At 39.2% G+C, this 18,228-nt stretch overlaps 1 protein-coding gene across 4 annotated transcripts in view; it reads right to left on the bottom strand.

Moving 5' to 3' along the window:
• The window catches only part of LOC138760479 (protein kinase C epsilon type), a 680,128-nt gene that overhangs the window by 299,838 nt on the left and 362,062 nt on the right, over window positions 1-18,228 (bottom strand). For 3 of the 4 annotated variants that reach the window (XM_069931096.1, XM_069931095.1, XM_069931098.1), the window contains 2 exons: window positions 5,124-5,189; window positions 952-1,111 (listed from right to left, as the gene is read on the bottom strand). In XM_069931096.1, the coding sequence (XP_069787197.1) occupies window positions 952-1,111; window positions 5,124-5,189 (226 nt within the window). The remainder of the gene's footprint in view (window positions 1-951; window positions 1,112-5,123; window positions 5,190-18,228) is intronic. The other variant, XM_069931097.1, reaches the window with a different exon arrangement.

Below are 18,228 nucleotides of genomic sequence, written 5' to 3'. Positions count from 1 at the left end.
AAATCCCTAAGCTGTTCCTGCAATGTGTATGTAGCCAAAGTCATTTCCAACCCAGAACCATTTGAGACAAAAGCTCCTGCACTTTCTTCACAGGCATACAACCCAATTTATTGGACTTGCATGCACCTGCTGCAAAGCAAACCTACAAGGCGATCGCCCTGATTCCTTACCCAGCAAATACCAGCAACATGCATAATGGCAGCAAGGGACAGCTGACATGCTGAAGGGAGGAATGCAAGTGCTCTGCGATTTGACCAACTTGACTTGGAAATTCCATTTAATACCACAGATGTGTGGAAATGGGAGGCCAGGTAACCGGACAGGGTAAAACCAGAAGAACTTGAGGAAACAGGAGTAGTGCCTCACCTCAGCAACAATTCCCATACTCTGGAACAACCAAACCATGGTGTAAAGTTTTCTGAATGAGATCAAGTAACTCTATCATGAGTAGCTTTGAAAACATAAGATTACGTAAGCACTGTTGTTCTTCAGAAAGGCACCGATACTTGTGAAGATTCTCTGGGAATTATCTTCTATCTGGGGCCTGGGTATTCTTTCTCGAGTAAAGTCCTGACCAATCCTGCTCGGCCAATAGGCTGTATGAACCAAATTCAGAAATTATTTTCCCAACAAGGATGAGTGGTGCTGGAGGTAATCTGGGCAATTTTGCTTTTGATGTTATTACTAACATAAAATAGCCCAATTGCTTAACTTCATGAATTTTGTGCATGATCTGCACATAGGCATTAACGGGTCTAATATCAAAGCAAGCATGTTAAATTCCTGATGAGTTACTTTTATTTTTTCATGTTTTTCCTTCTTTCAATGGCAACACCACACAAGGAACCATACACTATTTCAGGAAAATTAACTCAAACCAACAGCAGAAAAAGTTGCACATGATGTAATAAATCTTCATAGATGGCAGTTGCCGTTCAACAACTTTCTTACCAAATAAAGTCACGGCAATGTGAACAATATGTTGGCTGTCTAAGATAGGTAGCCATAAACTTGTGTCCATTGACCTGATGGACCCTCCGCCGTACAGCTCCTTGTCTCTTCCTGGGCCGCATTCGTTCTCTGAACACACGTTCCTCATTCTCCTTTGGTACTGCAGAGACCAAGACAACATTTATTCAATACATTCATGAACCACCAAACAAAAAAATCTTGGGGGTGGGGTGGGGGGAGGGAATTTAGCCACAAATGGGCATTTTCCTGACATAAACTGCTTTGCCATATTCAGACCATTTTAGCTTGAGAACTATTCACCGTTAGGCTCCTTAAATACATATTCAGGGTTCAATAACAGTGGCAGGAACCCAAATGCAAATAGTATAATTGCAGGCAGGCTTTGACCATCCAAACTGGAGGCTGTTACAAAAAAAGCAGAGGAAATGCAATTTTAATTTCTGAAGCAGAGAAAAATTCTAGGTCTATTGCTGACATGTTCTGGGTTAGCTCTCTTTCTGTGATCACCAGACTACAGTGGGATATCTAACTTGTATTCCAGGTACTCCACATATAAGGAACATCAGTGGATTTCAATTAGAAGCAAGAACAAGCCATTTGGTCCCTAGCCTGTACTTCCTCATCAATGTGATCTAGTCCAATCTTTTCAATTCCACTTTCTTGTACTAATGCCATATCCCAGGTCCAATCTGACCATTCCTCAGTGTGAGTCTAATTTCTTTGCAATTATCATGGATGAAACATACTGATATTTCTGTGCTAAATAATTTTTTTTTCCAATCCAATTGCCACAGTGTGAAAGGGTTTCTCATGGTTTCTCAAATGCCTATTTTCCTCAAACAGACCCCCAGAAGAGATATTTCGAGGAGATGCTCTTACACAGGAAGAGAGAATGCAAGTTTGTACATGGCTATCTTCATCTAACATCAGTTCAAAAGAGATATTGGCAGAGACCTTAGATTCAGAACAAAGATAGAAAAGGACATGCTGTAAAATAGTCAGGGATGGATCAATGGAATTCACATCACAACAAAATAAACAAGGAAGAAAATAATGCAGTTCACTTATTCATAGTTCAATATGTAATGAGAAACAATTTTTAATCAGAGTTTACATGATTGAAGCAGATGTTTAAGAAAGAGATGTTCGCTAATAAGGTATTGAAGCATGTTGGTGCACTTTTAAAATACAAAGGTGCAGACTTAAATCTTTGATCACCAAAACTTAACATGTGCTGATCAGTCAACAGCTGTCTGGATGTCAGTACAATATGCCATCCTTAAATCAGTGAAACTCAGCAGAGAGAGGCAAATACTTGCATGTTTAATTCTCATGAACAAGACCAATTTCTCTCCAGTGAATGAAAATATTATTTGGAACCCTGGTAATGCATAAATGCCACTTGATAGAATTCAAATTTTCAAAAGACATTCCATTTGTTGGGCCCTATTTTCTGAGATGTAGATTCTTTTTGCACCAGCTGTGGAAATGTGGCCGCACTGTACGAGAACTGGTCAAGTATGGTAACTGCAAGGGTATTCAGTGCAACAATTTCAATATTAGTTGGAATACTGCGTCTCAAATTGTGTATTCCTGATTTTTTTGAATGATGAATTTTAAAATATCCCACTTGAAGGGAAACTACAAAACTTCATTGTTTTCTACAAACAAAAAAGTTGAAAGTAAAAATGTGTTAAATTATATTTTTCTCTCTACTTCGATCATCGTTACCACCACTTTTAACATAGCATGACTTCAGGTACAAATTGACTGTTGAAACAGGTCAGATATTGCACCGATTGTGTGATCCTAACTTTTGTTAAAACATTCTGTTCTCAACCTAGAATAAAGAGAATTTAAATTAATACAAAATGTGATTCTTAAGCCATTTTATCAAAGGAATTTAAATGCATTAAAGTGTGACATGAATCATACACAACAGAAGGAAGAATTTGAATATATTGTGAATTATAACCCATTTTTAAAATATTCAAGCAACTGAGAGCAAACGTTTGTGGATTTTAATGTCTCTCAAAATTCCTGCTGGCATTCAATTGATTCTGCAAAGAAACATGAGCACTAAATATATTTCCACAGGCACAGTACAATCTTAAGCCACCTCTAAGTAACTTAAAATAAATTGATCATAAATATATTTGTGTAGCCAGAAAATAATTGGAGCCAACAACATGTAGGAGGAACTCAATAGTAGATACACATTTAAAAAGAATGGCATAATTCCTATTATCAACTATATCAGGTTAAATCTAGGTCAAAAAAATCTCCTTGATTATAACAGCAGTTCTTGCAACTTTCACTGTGGGTGGCAAATGAATCATTTTGGTCTCACGCAGCGTTCTGAATGCATAAAAAGGATTTCAAGTATCAAATATTAATCCTTACATGAAATTCAGCAGAAACACTTAACCTTGAACTCAGTTTGATATTGTTTTATTTTTTTATTTGATTAAACCAACTTCCAGAAAGAAGGGTTTGCTGAATAATTAGGGCAGAGGAGCAAAGGGATGTTGGAATTCAGATACATAGTTCCCTGAAAGTGGTGTCACAGGTAGGAAGGGTTGTAAAGAAAGCTTTTGGCATCTTGGCCTTCATAAATCAAAGTATTGAGTACAGGAGTTGGGATGTTATGGTGAGGTTGTCTACGACATTAGTGAGGTGAAATTTGGAGTATTATGTGCAGTTCTGGTCACCAAAATGTAGGAAGGATATCAGTAAGATTTAAAGAGTGCAAAGAAGATTTATTAGGATGTTGCTGGGTCTTCGGGAGTTGAGTTACATGGAAAGATTAAACAGGTAAGGGCTTTATTCCTTGGAACGTAGAAGAATGAGGGGAGATTTGATAGAGGTTTACAAAATTATGAGAGATATAGACAAAGTAAATGCATGTAAGCCCTTTCTACTTAAATTAGGAGAGATAAATACAAGAGGACATGGTTTCAGAGTGAAAGAGGAAAGGATAGGGGTAACATTAGGGGGAACTTTTTAAACTTAAGAGATTGGTGAGAGTATGGGATGAGCTTCCATCTGACGTGGCAAATGCAGGCTCACTCTTAAGTTTTAAAAATAAACTGGAGAGATGCATGGATGGGAAAGGTCTTGAGAGTTATGGAATGGGTGCAGGTCAGTGAGACAAACGGTATGATGTTTTCTCCATAGACTAGAAGGGCTGAATGGCCTGTTTTCTGTGCTGTAATATTCTATGGTTCCAATAGAGGAATACTGACTAGCAGTGATAAATAGAGAAGTTGATAGAAAACAAATTTATACAGGTGCCACATTGGAGTCTTGACAAAATCAATCACTCTGATAACATTTTTGAATTGGGAATGACAAGTTTTCATCATAAGAAATGATTGGCTTAGTTGCTATTATTTTAATCAATGTACCATTTTCCTGGCATTGCTGCAGAGTATCACACGGTTTATTTTCCATTCAGTTATATTTGCACCTAATAGCCGGAATATGTCCGAGATTGTCTGATCTCGAAAGCTAAGCAAGCTCAGGACTGGTCAGTACTTGGGAGGGGAGACTGCCCAGGAACACCAGGCGCTGTAGGTTTCTGTGAGGGACGCCAGACAAAGTGGCGACTCGCTGTCTGCCTTACGGTATACAAAAGTTAAAGAATTTCATGTCTGTTATGTATGTAAAATTACGTTCCAACAATGGATCTTTACCTTTTACCTTTACCTTTGTCATTGCACTGAACCAGCTGCTGGTACTCATCTTTATAATTGTTCATTCCAACAAATTTGCCTTAAAGTAGGAGTCAAATGCACAATTTAATCAAAATTTTCCCAAATAATGATTTAAAATTGCTTTTGTGGGACACAATATCAAATTCAATGTGAGTGTAAGATTAAAGATCTGGTAAGGCAGCAAAGTTAGTCCGCTTTGACTACTTCCTTTCTGCCAGCTGATAGAACTGGAGCAGCAATAGAAGTGAGCTGAAATAATGGCGGAATTATCATTGAACAGTTAAAATTATATGAAATGTGCCTCTAATTGAGCCTGGAAGCATCTAGTGGAAATAATAATTAGTTGAAAATTAAATATTAGTTTTATCAGGCCATTAATCACAATACAGATTTACAATTTTAAATGTGTGTGCCTTTTGACACAAGATACCCTACCTGATATTTGGAGGCCAGATAGAGGAGCAGTTCCCAGCATGCCCATTTCCGAAAGGAAACCAGTGCCTGATGAGAGGAAGTCACTTATGAAGTTTGGTTCAAATCTACCACAATGATTTTTAATTTAACTTTTTGAGGTGAAAATGCATTGTTTACGTGTCCAAGGATATACTGTATGCTAGACTCATTTTCAAGAGGAGTATGATTCTAGGTCAGAGGAAATCATTAAATTAAAAGTTTGTAAATCAACATTGAGAAATTAGTTGTGAAGCCAGTGATTTAAAAAAAAATCTAAAAATAAACATATTCTCTCCTTCTTTAAAGAAGCCAGCGGCCACCTGCAATTACCGGCAGAGAATAGGCAGGTGGAAAGGAATTTGTTTTTAACCAGAAAGGGAACTAAACTATTAAAAATCTGAATCTCCCTCTGTTTCATCAGTGAAATCCAGGTGCCAAAATTGAGATGCTTCTTCTCCTGGTCCCATCACAGTGATGGATTGAGGTATTTGGCAAGTGGGACTCGCCCAGAATGTCTATTTGGTTGGCATGAATGAGTAGGACTCTATTTCCCAGGAAGTCAAAGATTTATGGACCCACGTTAAGTCTCTCCATATATCCCTCAAAATTTCAACCACTATGAAATGTTATAAATCCCTGATTTGCAAAGCTTGACTTAGTTCCTGCCTAATTCAGGTGGTGTCTGTATCACATTTCTTTATGACCTAGCCAAAATAGTGAGGTGCAGTACCCAGCCTGCAAGTAGCCATCCATTTTAGTGCCACTGCATTCAAATAACTCCTTTGTTTTAAAAATTGAAGGCAAATATTCAAATTTAAACTTGCTATTTAAGCAAGTGGCATCAAGCATGAATATAGTTTCTAATATGTAAATTTATTTTGAAAAGGAATCAAAAGGAAACTGGATGATGGCTAATGGAGCACCTGATATCCATGAAAGTACTGGAATGTTTCATTATGTTTGATAAATGTTCATAACTCACTGTACTGTAAACAAAAGACCTGACCCTTTGCAATAACAGAGATATTAAATAAAAGATGAGAAACAGACCAGGAACTTGGCAAGGAATGTATGAAAAGAGAATAAAGTTTATTTATGCCATATATGCCACCTTGATAAAGTAGCAAACCCTACCTTTAAAAACTTCAACAACTCCAAAAGTCATCTGAATATAGATACATTATACTTCATAGCAAACATGAACAATATCGATCAGCTGTCAGTAAAACCTTTTCCAAAATCCAACACTTGGCCACACTCTGGCTTTGCAGATAACTAGCTGATTCACTGCCAATCTTTCATTCCTCTCTAAAATACATAATGTTTGGGACAAAGAAACATTTTTTTTTCTCCTTTGTTTGCCCCCGAGTTCCTCAGTTTTGAACTTGTAATCAAACAATTCACATGCAATTAAAGTGCACATTCCAGATTTTATTCAAGGTTAATAGTACACAATTTAGTTTGACCATGTAGGAATTATAGCACTTTTTATACATCGTTCCTTCATTTCAGGGCACCAAAAAGTTTGAGACATTTGGCTTCACAGGAGTATTCAGTTATGTTTAATTGCTTCATTGGTGCAGGTATAAGAAAACCAGGCTTTCCTTCGGAGTCTGTAGTTGCCATTTTCTACATGAGGACCAGAGTTGAGCCCAATGAAAGTCAAAGAAGCCATTAAGAGGCTGAAAAAAACAAGAATAAAACAGAAAATGACATCACCCAAACTTTAGGATTACCAAAATCAACAGTTTGGAACAACATGAAAAAGAAAGAGCGGGCTGGTGAGCTCAATAATCGCAAAGGGACAGATATTCTAAGAAAGTCTTCCACTGTTGATGACAGAAAAAAATCTCATCATAAGGAAGACAAATTCACAAACATCAAAAACTCTCTTCGGAAGGCAGATGTGTATGTGTCAATGACCACTGACTACAGAAGACTTCATGAACAGAAAAAACAGATTAAACTGCGAGATGCACACTGTGGCAAATGGGGTATACTTTGGTTCTTGGGCAGTTCCTTCACACCTTTCATCACTCATGTACAGGTTAATCTTGGTTTCATCTGCCCACAAGGCCTTTTTCCAGAATTCTGCAAGTTCTTTTAAATACTTATTGGCCAATTATAATCTGGCCATCCTTTCAGTGGCTAACTAGTGGTTTGCATCTTGCAATATAGCTTCTGTATTTCTGTTCATGCAGTCTTCTGTGAACAGTACCTATGGACACATCCAGACCTACCTCCTGAAGAGTGTTTCTGATCTGTCGGACATAAGTTTGGGGATTTTTCTTCATTATGATGAGAATTCTTCTGTTATCAAGCAGTGCAGGTCTCCCTGGAAATATCAGTCCTTTTGCAATTATTGAGCTCACCACTACGCTCTTTCTTCCCAAAGATGTTCCAAACTGTTGATTTTGGTAATCCTAAAGTTTGGATGATGTCTCTTCCTGGTTTATTCATAATGGCTTTTTTGACTTTCATTGGTACAACTCTGATCCTCATGTTGGAAAAAGGCAACTATGGACTCCAAAGGTGATCAAAAGCTTTGAAGCAAGCCTACCTCTTATACCTGCACAAATGAAGCATTTAAATATGTTTGAGTACTCACAAACACCTGTGAAGACAAATGTTCGAAATATAATAGTGACATGAAATGAGGGGACTATTATAAAAAGTGCTGTCATTTCTACAAGGTCAATCCAAAATAAATACAAATAACCTGGAATTAAATCTGGAATGTGCACTTTAATTACGTGATTTATTTTGTTACAAATTTAAAAAGTGTGGAGTGCGGGGGCAAATAAAGGAATTAGGTGTCTTTGTCCCGAATATTATGGAGGGCACTGTCCATCTAATTCCCAAATCCACAGCTATTTTTCCCAGTTTCAATGTTTTGAATTCATCCTCTCACCCACAAGTGCCATCTCCCCAAATCAGGCTTCAACCTGTGGTATATTGTCAAATGGGCAAGTTAAAATGGGTCAATCAGGAAAGAGAGCTTCTGAACACTACAGGCTTCCCCTTATCCAGTTGGTTGAAGGCGTCTTAAATTATCAGCAAAAATAACAAGGAAGGATGTGTAATTTAAAGTGGGTGAATTCAATGACAAATCAGTTTTAAGTATAAGTAAATAAGATCAATTTGATTAAACAAGAGAGAGAAAATGTGAGAATGGAAGTTTCAGTTATTGAGCTGGAGAAAAGTCCCATTGTGTAGATAACCAAAAGAATGTTGCTTGATATTCCGAAGAGGTCAAGATTGAGAGAGGAGAGCATGACAGACCTGATTCATGTTGTGCTAAGGGTGCATAAGGGAGGGGTGCTATAAAGTCAACAGGTAAGGAGGGTGGTTCAAAACAGGTAACTACCGGCATCACCTACGGCTCCTAGAACGCTTCCACCAGCGCTGTCTCCGCTCCATCCTCAACATTCATTGGAGCGACTTCATCACCAACATCAAAGTACTCGAGATGGCAGAGGCCGACAGCATCGAATCCACGCTGCTGAAGATCCAACTGCGCTGGGTAGGTCATGTCTCCAGAATGGAGGACCATCGCCTTCCCAAGATAGTGTTATATGGCGAGCTCTCCACTGGCCACCGAGACTGAGGTGCACCAAAGAAGAGGTACAAGGACTGCTTAAAGAAATCTCTTGGTGCCTGCCACATAGACCACCGCCAGTGGGCTGATATCGCCTCAAATCGTGCATCTTGGCGCCTCACAGTTCGGCGGGCAGCAACCTCCTTTGAAGAAGACTGCAGAGCCCACCTCACTGACAAAAGACAAAGGAGGAAAAACCCAACACCCAACCCCAACCAACCAATTTTCCCTTGCAACTGCTGCAATTGTGTCTGCCTGTCCCGCATCGGATTTGTCAGCCACAAACGAGCCTGCAGCTGACGTGGACATTACCCCTCCACAAATCTTCGTCCGCGAAGCCAAGCCAAAAGAAAAGAAAAAAAGAGACATATTGTATATACAGCACGGAAATAGGCCCTTTCAGCCTTCGAGCCCATGTCACCTAATTACATCCAATTAACATACAACCCACTGTGTTTTTTGAAGGGTGGGAAGAAACCATAGCATTGGCAGAAACCCATGCAGAAAAGGGGAAAACGAACAAATTCCTTACAGACAGCTATGGATTCAAATGTTACACTAAATGTGTTGCCCAGAGGGGTTGAAATTGAAAGAGCTACATTTGTAATGCAGGAGTAAAATTGATATTTTTAATAAAACAAACTAAATTAGGACAATGCACACATGATACTCCAGACTTGCAGCTAACTTGATTTTTTAATCATCTATTTTAATTTTTAACACAAGTGAAGGGAACACATACAGTTGAAATTTCTTAATTTTATGTGTAAATTTGAATGTTATCAACTCAGCTAATATTGCAAATTCATGTCATTTGATACATTTCCACATTTGCCAGAGCAGTACAAATCTGAATACGATGCATCTGCTCTTTGTATGCCAGCTGTACATAAATAATGGTGAATACCATTAGCCTTACTGTTATTTTGGGAGCAAAATGTGGCTCAACGCATCAACAAATCCAGCATGATTGACTCATGACTTAAACGTAAAACAAAAAGGCATTATCTGCCCAAGACACTTGCTGATATTTTGCATAGCTCAGTCCCTGAAAGTAAAGATGTTACACGTTCCACCATGCAATAAAAAATGATCTTCAATTAAGTGCAATTAGATTGAACTCTAAAGGAAAATAAAAGCCAAAAAGCAATGGCTCTGATACTGAGCTTTGGAATATCCTACAAATGCACTGAAAAGATACAGTTGAAGAAGAGATTATTATCCAAAACAAAGTTAAACTGCAATTTTCATCTGATGTATGACATCAAGGAAGGGGTCGGAATTAGTCTTAGCAATGCAACATGATAACAGTATTAATAAATCATTGCTTCATACTGCCTCATTCAAGAAAATGAAAACCTCAGGAGCATATTAACATTACAAATACACAAGGCTTGCACTTGCCTGATACATAGTTCCTTCATAGTCCTGATAACTGAAGACTTGCACTTGCCTGATACATAGAACCTTCATAGTCCTGCTAACTGAAGACTTGCACTTACCTGATACATAGTTCCTTCATAGTCCTGCTAACTGAAGACTTGCACTTACCTGATACATAGTTCCTTCATAGTCCTGATAACTCAAGACTTGCACTTACCTGATACATAGTTCCTTCATAGTCTGATAACCCAAGAACACAAGAGTGTGAAGAACGTGGATGAAATGGTCAACACACTTATAACAACTATATTTTCTATACATGCAGTAAGATCAAAGCTAGTCTGATTGTAACCTCAATTCAACAACACCTGGTGACATCTCACTCTCCATTCCCACACCCCCTTTGTTTGGCTTAAATTTATCCAACCCCACATTAAAAATATTAATTGTTTCCATTTCCTTTGGGCTTTGAGGATATGAATTCCAAAGGTTCAGGATCTTTGGAAAGAGGCAAGTTTCAACGTGGGTAAGCAGTGACCCTACTTGGACCCGGGTGAAATTTATGGGAAGGCAGAACCTCTTGGGCTTTTCACACCATGGTCTAAATTCCCTTGAATTTGCTCTCCTTGGAAATTCGGGTGTGGGGAGGGGGGGGGGGCTTCCTACCCAGCGATGACGTGTTACACATGAGGCTACTCTAACAAGAGTTCTCAGGATCTTGAAATTGGACCTTTATGTCACTCGACATTGTTCATTCAAAATTCCCTTCAATGATGTGTGAACTGGTGTTGATTTCATCATTACGTGAACACATGCGTTTTTAAAGCATTTCTTTTCTCAGTTCTCTAATCGTCATTGAATGAGATTCAGATTTGGTGATATGGTCCAAACGTTTAATGGGACACCCCAGCCCCTGGCTGTCTGTCACTCCCCGCCACTGCCCAGCCCAAGTCACCCCCTTTTCCGCCCCCGACTGTCTGTTGCTTGCCCCCGCCCTTCTGTCGCGCCTACCCTTCCCCAGCCAGCCCCGGCTGTCCATCGCCCCCCCTCCCCTTGGCACGCTGTGACGGCTGCACAATGCAGGATCGATGGCTGATTTTGTACCCATAATCCCTCATGCAGCTGAAACCACTCTTGGAAATGGCACGGACCACAGCAATTTTCCTGGGCTGACATTTTCACACTGCCGGTTCATGGGAGTGTTCCCAGGAAAATTTTCAGGGGATCCCCATTTTACATGGCAGTGTGAAAAGGCCTACTGATCCCTAGTTCTTGGTTATCTCATGAGGTTAACCATCAGAAGAAGAAAAACATGTACACCTGCATACACGCAATTCCCATTCTATCACTGCATTTGTAGCAATAGCATTACTTTGCAGTTTTTAGAGGGTATGGGAACATAGCAATCACGAATGGCCACTGGTAATCCACTGCACCTTTTCTGTTCCCATTGAGATCACTTTTGTGGCCACAGAAGAATGACTGAATAAAGATCATCATCAAATTATAATCAGTTTCTAAATATCTCAAATCTACATTTCATTTTCTCATGGGGCAGTTCTAAGCAAGCATAGTTTTGTTTGCTTCAATGCTCCAATCTATTTGAAATGTAATCAGATACAGTATTAACTCTGCAGAGACTATAGTTAAATAATTTCTTGAACATTATCGAATATAGTGAAGGAAACAAACCTTCTTAATTGAATTATAGTATAACCCCTGCCATCCAGAATTCAAGCAAGCAGCAAAAAAAAAACACAGAAATTAAATAGATAAAAAATATGGAAGTTTAAAATTGGTGCACATCTCTGTTAGTTCACCAATCGCACACCATGTAGATTCAAACAACAGGAAAATTCTCTTATAGATCATAGAACTTTAGAGCACAGTGCCCTCGATGTTGTACTGACCTATATATTCCTACCTATAAAAAACCTCATAATTTTTCTTTCATTCATGTGCCTGTCGAAGAGCCTCTTCAATGCACCTTATGTTTCAACCTTCACCAACACCCCAGGGCAAGGCATTCCAGGCACCCACAACTCTGAGTTTAAAAAAGAAATTACCTCTGATATCTCTCGTAAACTTTCCTCCCTTCACTTTGTACAGATGTCCCTTGGTGTTTGCTATTCCTGCCCTGGGAAAAAGTCACTGGCTGTCCACCTTACCTATGCCTCACAGAATCTTGTAGGGGTGTTCGTTAGACACACACAAACTGATCTCCTTTAGTCAGCCACTGTAGTGCTTTGCTGAAGAAACTTGCCCCTCTTCTTCCAGGTTACCACAAGGAGTTCTTCTTTTCCCCCCTATTTCAGGAGAAACACATTAACCAGCCTCTGAAATTGACCAGAGAGATTCATAATAGGCTGAACTTGGAACTCAATATCCATCTTGAAATGGGGTCTTGCGGCAGGTCTGCAAAACTTCAACACCAACTGCTGCTGAATCTCTCTCAAAAAATTGTTGTCTTCTATCTGTTTGCAAAACCACATGACCCTTCTTGGAACAGAAACCTTCAACCAGCCATTTAAATTTCTGGCTCCCATCTTAATAGCAAAATAATTCAGTTTTTGTGCCTGGGCCCTGAACAAACCTGCCGATCTATTAACACCTACTTGTAAAACTCTCACAAGTCCTTTCCCATTGTCTCAGCAAAGCCAATTGGAGACATGAAGTCTACTCCCAGCATGGCGCTTGAGATGTTTGTCTGTAAAATGTGATCTAACAACTAAAACTCACAATCTTATCCCTTTTAAGATATATTTTATTCACCCATTCTGTAATATTTTCAAATGGGATAGAATATTTGATCACATCACTGTTTGGTTGCAAAGTAATTAACAATTGAGAGGGCATATTAATATTTCTGATGGACTATTTGTGGTAGTCACTCAAACTGAAATTGCCACATTAAATCCTACCACTTTGACAAATTGTATGCAGAAGTCAAATTGCACATCATTGAATATTTCAAATTTATATAGCATCCTGGTGCCTCGTAGCACATGTTGCTCTTTAGTGAGTGCTGTTGGGCAAGTCAAGAACAAATTATGCTGAAAATAAACACCTTACCAGGACAACCAGGACTTCACGGCATTGTGCTAATCTTGCACTTAGATAAAGTGCATCCAGTAATTATGCTTTTAATCTCCAGCAATTACGTTTTTAATCTCCAGCCTACACATCATCTTGAGCACATGGTCACTATTCTGCCCCATCTGCTGACTCCCCAACTCCTGAAACTCTGAAAACACAGATCTACATTTCCATTCACCCAAGTTCAGGCAATGAATCCCCAACTCTGATGTTTTGATCCATATTCCACAAAGATTGAGAGCGCAGGCGCTGAACCACTGACCTTTTGATTTCCCTCCTTACCCCATCCCTCTAAGGGCTGCCTCAATGCTACTCTCAACCAATTGGTATCAATCTGAAAACCATTGTATCCCATCAGAGCATTCGGCTGTCATTTCCCAGAACACTCCAGTCCAGTTGCTCAACATTCCCAGCCTTAGATCTTAATACCTTAAGACATAGGAGCAGAAATAGGATATTCAGCCCATCGAGTCTGCCCCACTATTCAATAACCAGCTGATTCATTTCCCACACAATCCAATTCTCCCCTTAACCTTTAATTCTCTGGCTAATCATAAACCTATCAATCAATTTCTGCCATAAATACACCAAATGACTTGGCTTCCACAACTGCCTACAGCAACAAATTCCACGGATTCACCACCCTCTGGCTGAAGAAATTTCACCACGTCTCTGTTGTAAGTGGACGACCTTCAATCCTGATGTTGCACCCTCTTGTCCTAGACTTTCCCACCATGGGAAACAACCTTTCTACATCTACCCTGTCCATGCCTTTCAACACTGGAAATGTTTCAATGAGCACAAGGCAAGAGCCGTCAAAGATTCCTCATTCCTGGAATCATCCTTGTGAACCTCTTCTGACTCCTAACATCAGCATACCCTTTCTGAAACGAGGAGCCCAAAACTGCTCCAAGTGAGATCTCACCTGTGCCTTATAAAGCCTCATCATCACATTCCTGCTCTTATATTCTATTTCTCTTGAAATAAATACCAAGATTGCAATTGCCTTCTTCACCACCAACTCAATCTGCAAGTTTTCCTTCAGGGTACCCTGCACAAGGACTCCCAGGGAATTTTCAGTTTTATCCTCTATTTTAAAAAGTCTGCCCATTTATTACTTCTATCAAAGGCAGGACCATACATTTTCCAACAATGTATTTCATTTGCCACCTCACAGCACATTCTCCGTTGTCTGTCTAAGTCTTTCTGCAGCCTTCCTATGTCCTCAACCCTACCTGTTCCTCCATCTATCTTTGTATCATCTGAAAACATGGCCACAAAGCCATTCATTCCACCATTTAAATCATTGCTATACAATATAAAAAGAAACAGGCCTAACACTGACCCCTGTGATACACCACTAGCAACTGACAGCCAGCCAGTATATGATTCCTGTGTTCCGACTCTTTGCTTTTTGCCAATAAGCCAATGCTCTTGCAAGTATGTTTCCTGTTATACCATGGGCTCTTATGTTAAGTAGCCTCATGTATGGCACCTTGGCAAATGCCTTCTGAAAATCCAAAGACACAATTTCCTCTTCTTTATCTAGCCTGCTTGTCACTTGAAAGGATTCCAATAGGTATGTCATGTCAGACTTTCCTTTGAGGAAATCATGCTCGCTTTGGCCTATCTTGTCATGTGCCTCCAAACATTCCATAACCTGATCCTTGTCAATCAACTCCAACTTCTTCACAACCACTGATGTCAGGCTAACTATAATTTTATTTCTGCTGTCCCCCTCTCTTCTTGAATAATGGGATGATATGCAATTTTCCTGAACTCCGGGACCAAGCCAGAATCGATTGATTACTGAAAGATCAGTACCTATGCCTCCACAATCTCTACAGCTACTTCTTTCAGAACCTGAAGGTGCAATCCATCTGGTCCAGGAGACTTATCCATCAGCTTAGACCATTCAGCTTTCTGAGCACCTTCTTCCTTATAATTGTAACTGCACTCACTTCCCTTACCAGATCCCTCTGGACATCTGACACATTGCTATCTAATGTCTTCCACAATGAAGATTGATGCAAAACACTCATTTAGATCTTCTTCCACCTCTTTTTCTATCCATCTCATTTCTGCCTATGCCATCAAAAAAGAGGTATAGGTACCCTAAGACTCGCACCACCAGGTTCAGGAACAGGTACTAGCCCTCCACCATCAGACTCCTCAACAACAAAATCAATCAGAGACTTATTTAAGGACTCTTACTTATGCACTTTATTGATTTTCTTTTGTTCTCTCTGTATTGCAGTTAGTTTCTTTACATTAATTATCTATTTACAGTTCTTTGATTTGTTTACATGGTGTAGCATTTATTTTTTGCGCTACCAATTAGTGATAATTCTGCTGCACCTGGAGAAAAAAAGAATCTCAGGGTTGTATGTGATGTCATGTATGTACTCTGAAAATAAATCTGAAATCAGAAATAGTACATATTTCTTGAGTATCCCTGCAGTGACATGGGCTCAGGTATTACTGAGGTTTGAAGTTGCAGGCCCATAACCAAAACAGTCATCTGCGACAAGACACAAATGTGCTGGAGAAACTCAGCAGGCCTCTCAGAATCAATAGCAAATAAAGTGTAACCAACATTGCAGCCTTGAGACTTTAGTTAACCATCTGTGAACTGCATCTATTAATGTGTCAGAATATCTATATAATCAGTCTCTCATCTCATCAGGTTGATCTTCTGATCACTATCTAAAAGGACAAGTCCTCCAAGATCAAAAATGAATCCTGCACAGGATTGTTGAATACAAACACCAAGCTCTGTAATCGGTTACTTTGCTATTTCTACAATATTCCATGTTTACTGTGAAACAGGATACTTATCTCAGCTTATGAAAAGTTATTCCACCTTGAGTTTGGCTCAGGTCAAAACATTGACAGTTCAACTCCAATTATCTGAAATTGGATTCTCCGAAATCTTCAGTTATCTGATTTTTCAAAAAATTCTGATAAACGAGGATATCCAAAACAAACCAAAAATCCTCATTTATCTGAAATTTTTTCAGAGCCAAACTGAATGGGACATTGGGCGATAGAGGACCTCGGGCTCCAGGCAGCAGCAGCGGTGGACTTTGGGCTCCTGGTACCAGCAGCAGCTGTCCTTGGGTTCCAGGGCAGGAGTAGGACCCTTGGGCTCCCAGTACGAACAGGGCCTCGGTGGGGAGGTGTCGGTGATCGGTGGTGAGAATTAAACATTATTTTAATGCTTAAAAAGCCTTTCCTTGTTGTTTGTTGCTGTTTAAACATTGATACGAGTGATTTGCTGTTGCTACTGGGCAGTTTTAAAAAAATGATGGAGTTCTCCAAAAAAAAACAACTTTTATCCGAAATAGGCCTGGTCCCGACTATTTTGAATAATCAGATTTGTACTGTATTTTAGACGGTCATGTGAAGCAGTAGGCCTTATGCTATGTGTTCATAAATAGGTTCATATTCGGAGTGTAAAAAACACAAAGCTGGTGAAACTCAGCAGGTCAAGCAGTGTCCTTTACATAGCAAAGGTAATAAATTTCCTTTGCTATATGAAGGACACTGCTTGACCTACTGTGTTTCTCCAACTTTGTGTTTTTTCTTTAACCGCAGAGTCTGCAGATTTTCGTGTTTTGCTTCACATATCAAATGCATGTTTAAACTGCTGATAATAACTGATTATGGGAAATGTTGGAATCATAAAGGTCTACAAGATTCTGAGAGGCATAGATAAGGTAGACAGCCAGCGGCTTTTTCCGAGGATGGGAGTGGCAAACACCAGAGGACATCTGCACAAGGGAGGAAAGTTTAAGGGAGACATCAGGGGTAAATTTTTTTTACAAAGAGAGTGAGGCTGAAACATTAGGGGCATAAAAATAGGGTTAGGAGATAGGAAGGGCTTTTTTGTTTTTTTTTTGTTGGTGGGAGCGTAAAGATCAGCACAACATTGAGGGCCTGTATTGTGCAAAAGTTTTTTTTTATATTTTATGTTCTCTATTTAAGAAGAGGAGCATTGGAAACACGATGAATAGAGAAGAATCAATAATACTGTTGCTGTGAAAACCTCCAAATCCAATGAAAGGATAAATAAAGCATCGTCAGAGTTCTCTCTGAGGACAAAATCCAGGGATCTCATTTTTGCAGATGTTCTTAAAGCCTCTTTTAGAAAATTGCAACATTATCTCTGACTCATGGGAAGACTCTGACAACTCTGAGGCCCTTCATTAGAGCAGAAGGAAGCCCAAGAAAATGGCAGAAGGATGTCTCTAATTCCTAAATTACTCAACTATCCTCCCAATCAAATTCTATTAATGACAGAACAGGCAAAGCATGCACTGGACTTCATTCGAAGCCACAGGATTTGAAGATATAAAAGCCATCCACAACTCTGAGGCAATGTTTGGAGATTTAAATTTATTTCGGGTGTACCGGAATAGAGTGAAAATCTTAAGTCTTGTGTATTTGCCAGACATCATAAAGAAGTCACCACTCTCTGGCACTGTTTTAGATTGAATGATTTGCAGAAAACATTATGGTAAAAGCAATGTAACAAAATTAATCATGACTACAGATAAATTGGGCTATTGCATCTTAGCACAACAGGCAAATCAAAATCATTCCAAGAGCAGCTCAATCATTGGTGGATGTGGTACAAAAAGAATTCATATAGTCAACTTGAATAGCACAAGTACGTTCCACAGCTCAGCTGCAGCTTTTTACTGAATAAATATAATACTGAATAAGTATAATTACTGCAGCAACCTCTGGGAAAGATTTGAGCTCCATTTACTTCAAACACTTTTCCTTTAATAATTTTTGCCAAGATCCATGAGGGAGGATTGGCTTTAAGTTAATTAACTACCTTTAAAATCAGTTTTACTGATTGTGTTGCTTTGACCTGCTTCAATTTTAAAATAATGACACATGCTTTTGTCTGCAGCTCAATTAGACAGGTATCCTTTACATAAAGTGCAATCATTGTTTATTAGCAACTGAAGACAGGATTGATCTGAAAAATTCCAACCT

This window comes from Narcine bancroftii, chromosome 4, assembly GCF_036971445.1.
Source record: "Narcine bancroftii isolate sNarBan1 chromosome 4, sNarBan1.hap1, whole genome shotgun sequence".
NCBI classification, from domain to species: domain Eukaryota; kingdom Metazoa; phylum Chordata; class Chondrichthyes; order Torpediniformes; family Narcinidae; genus Narcine; species Narcine bancroftii.
The sequence above is the reverse complement of the archived record's forward strand: the minus strand, read 5'-3'. Positions and strand labels throughout refer to the sequence as shown.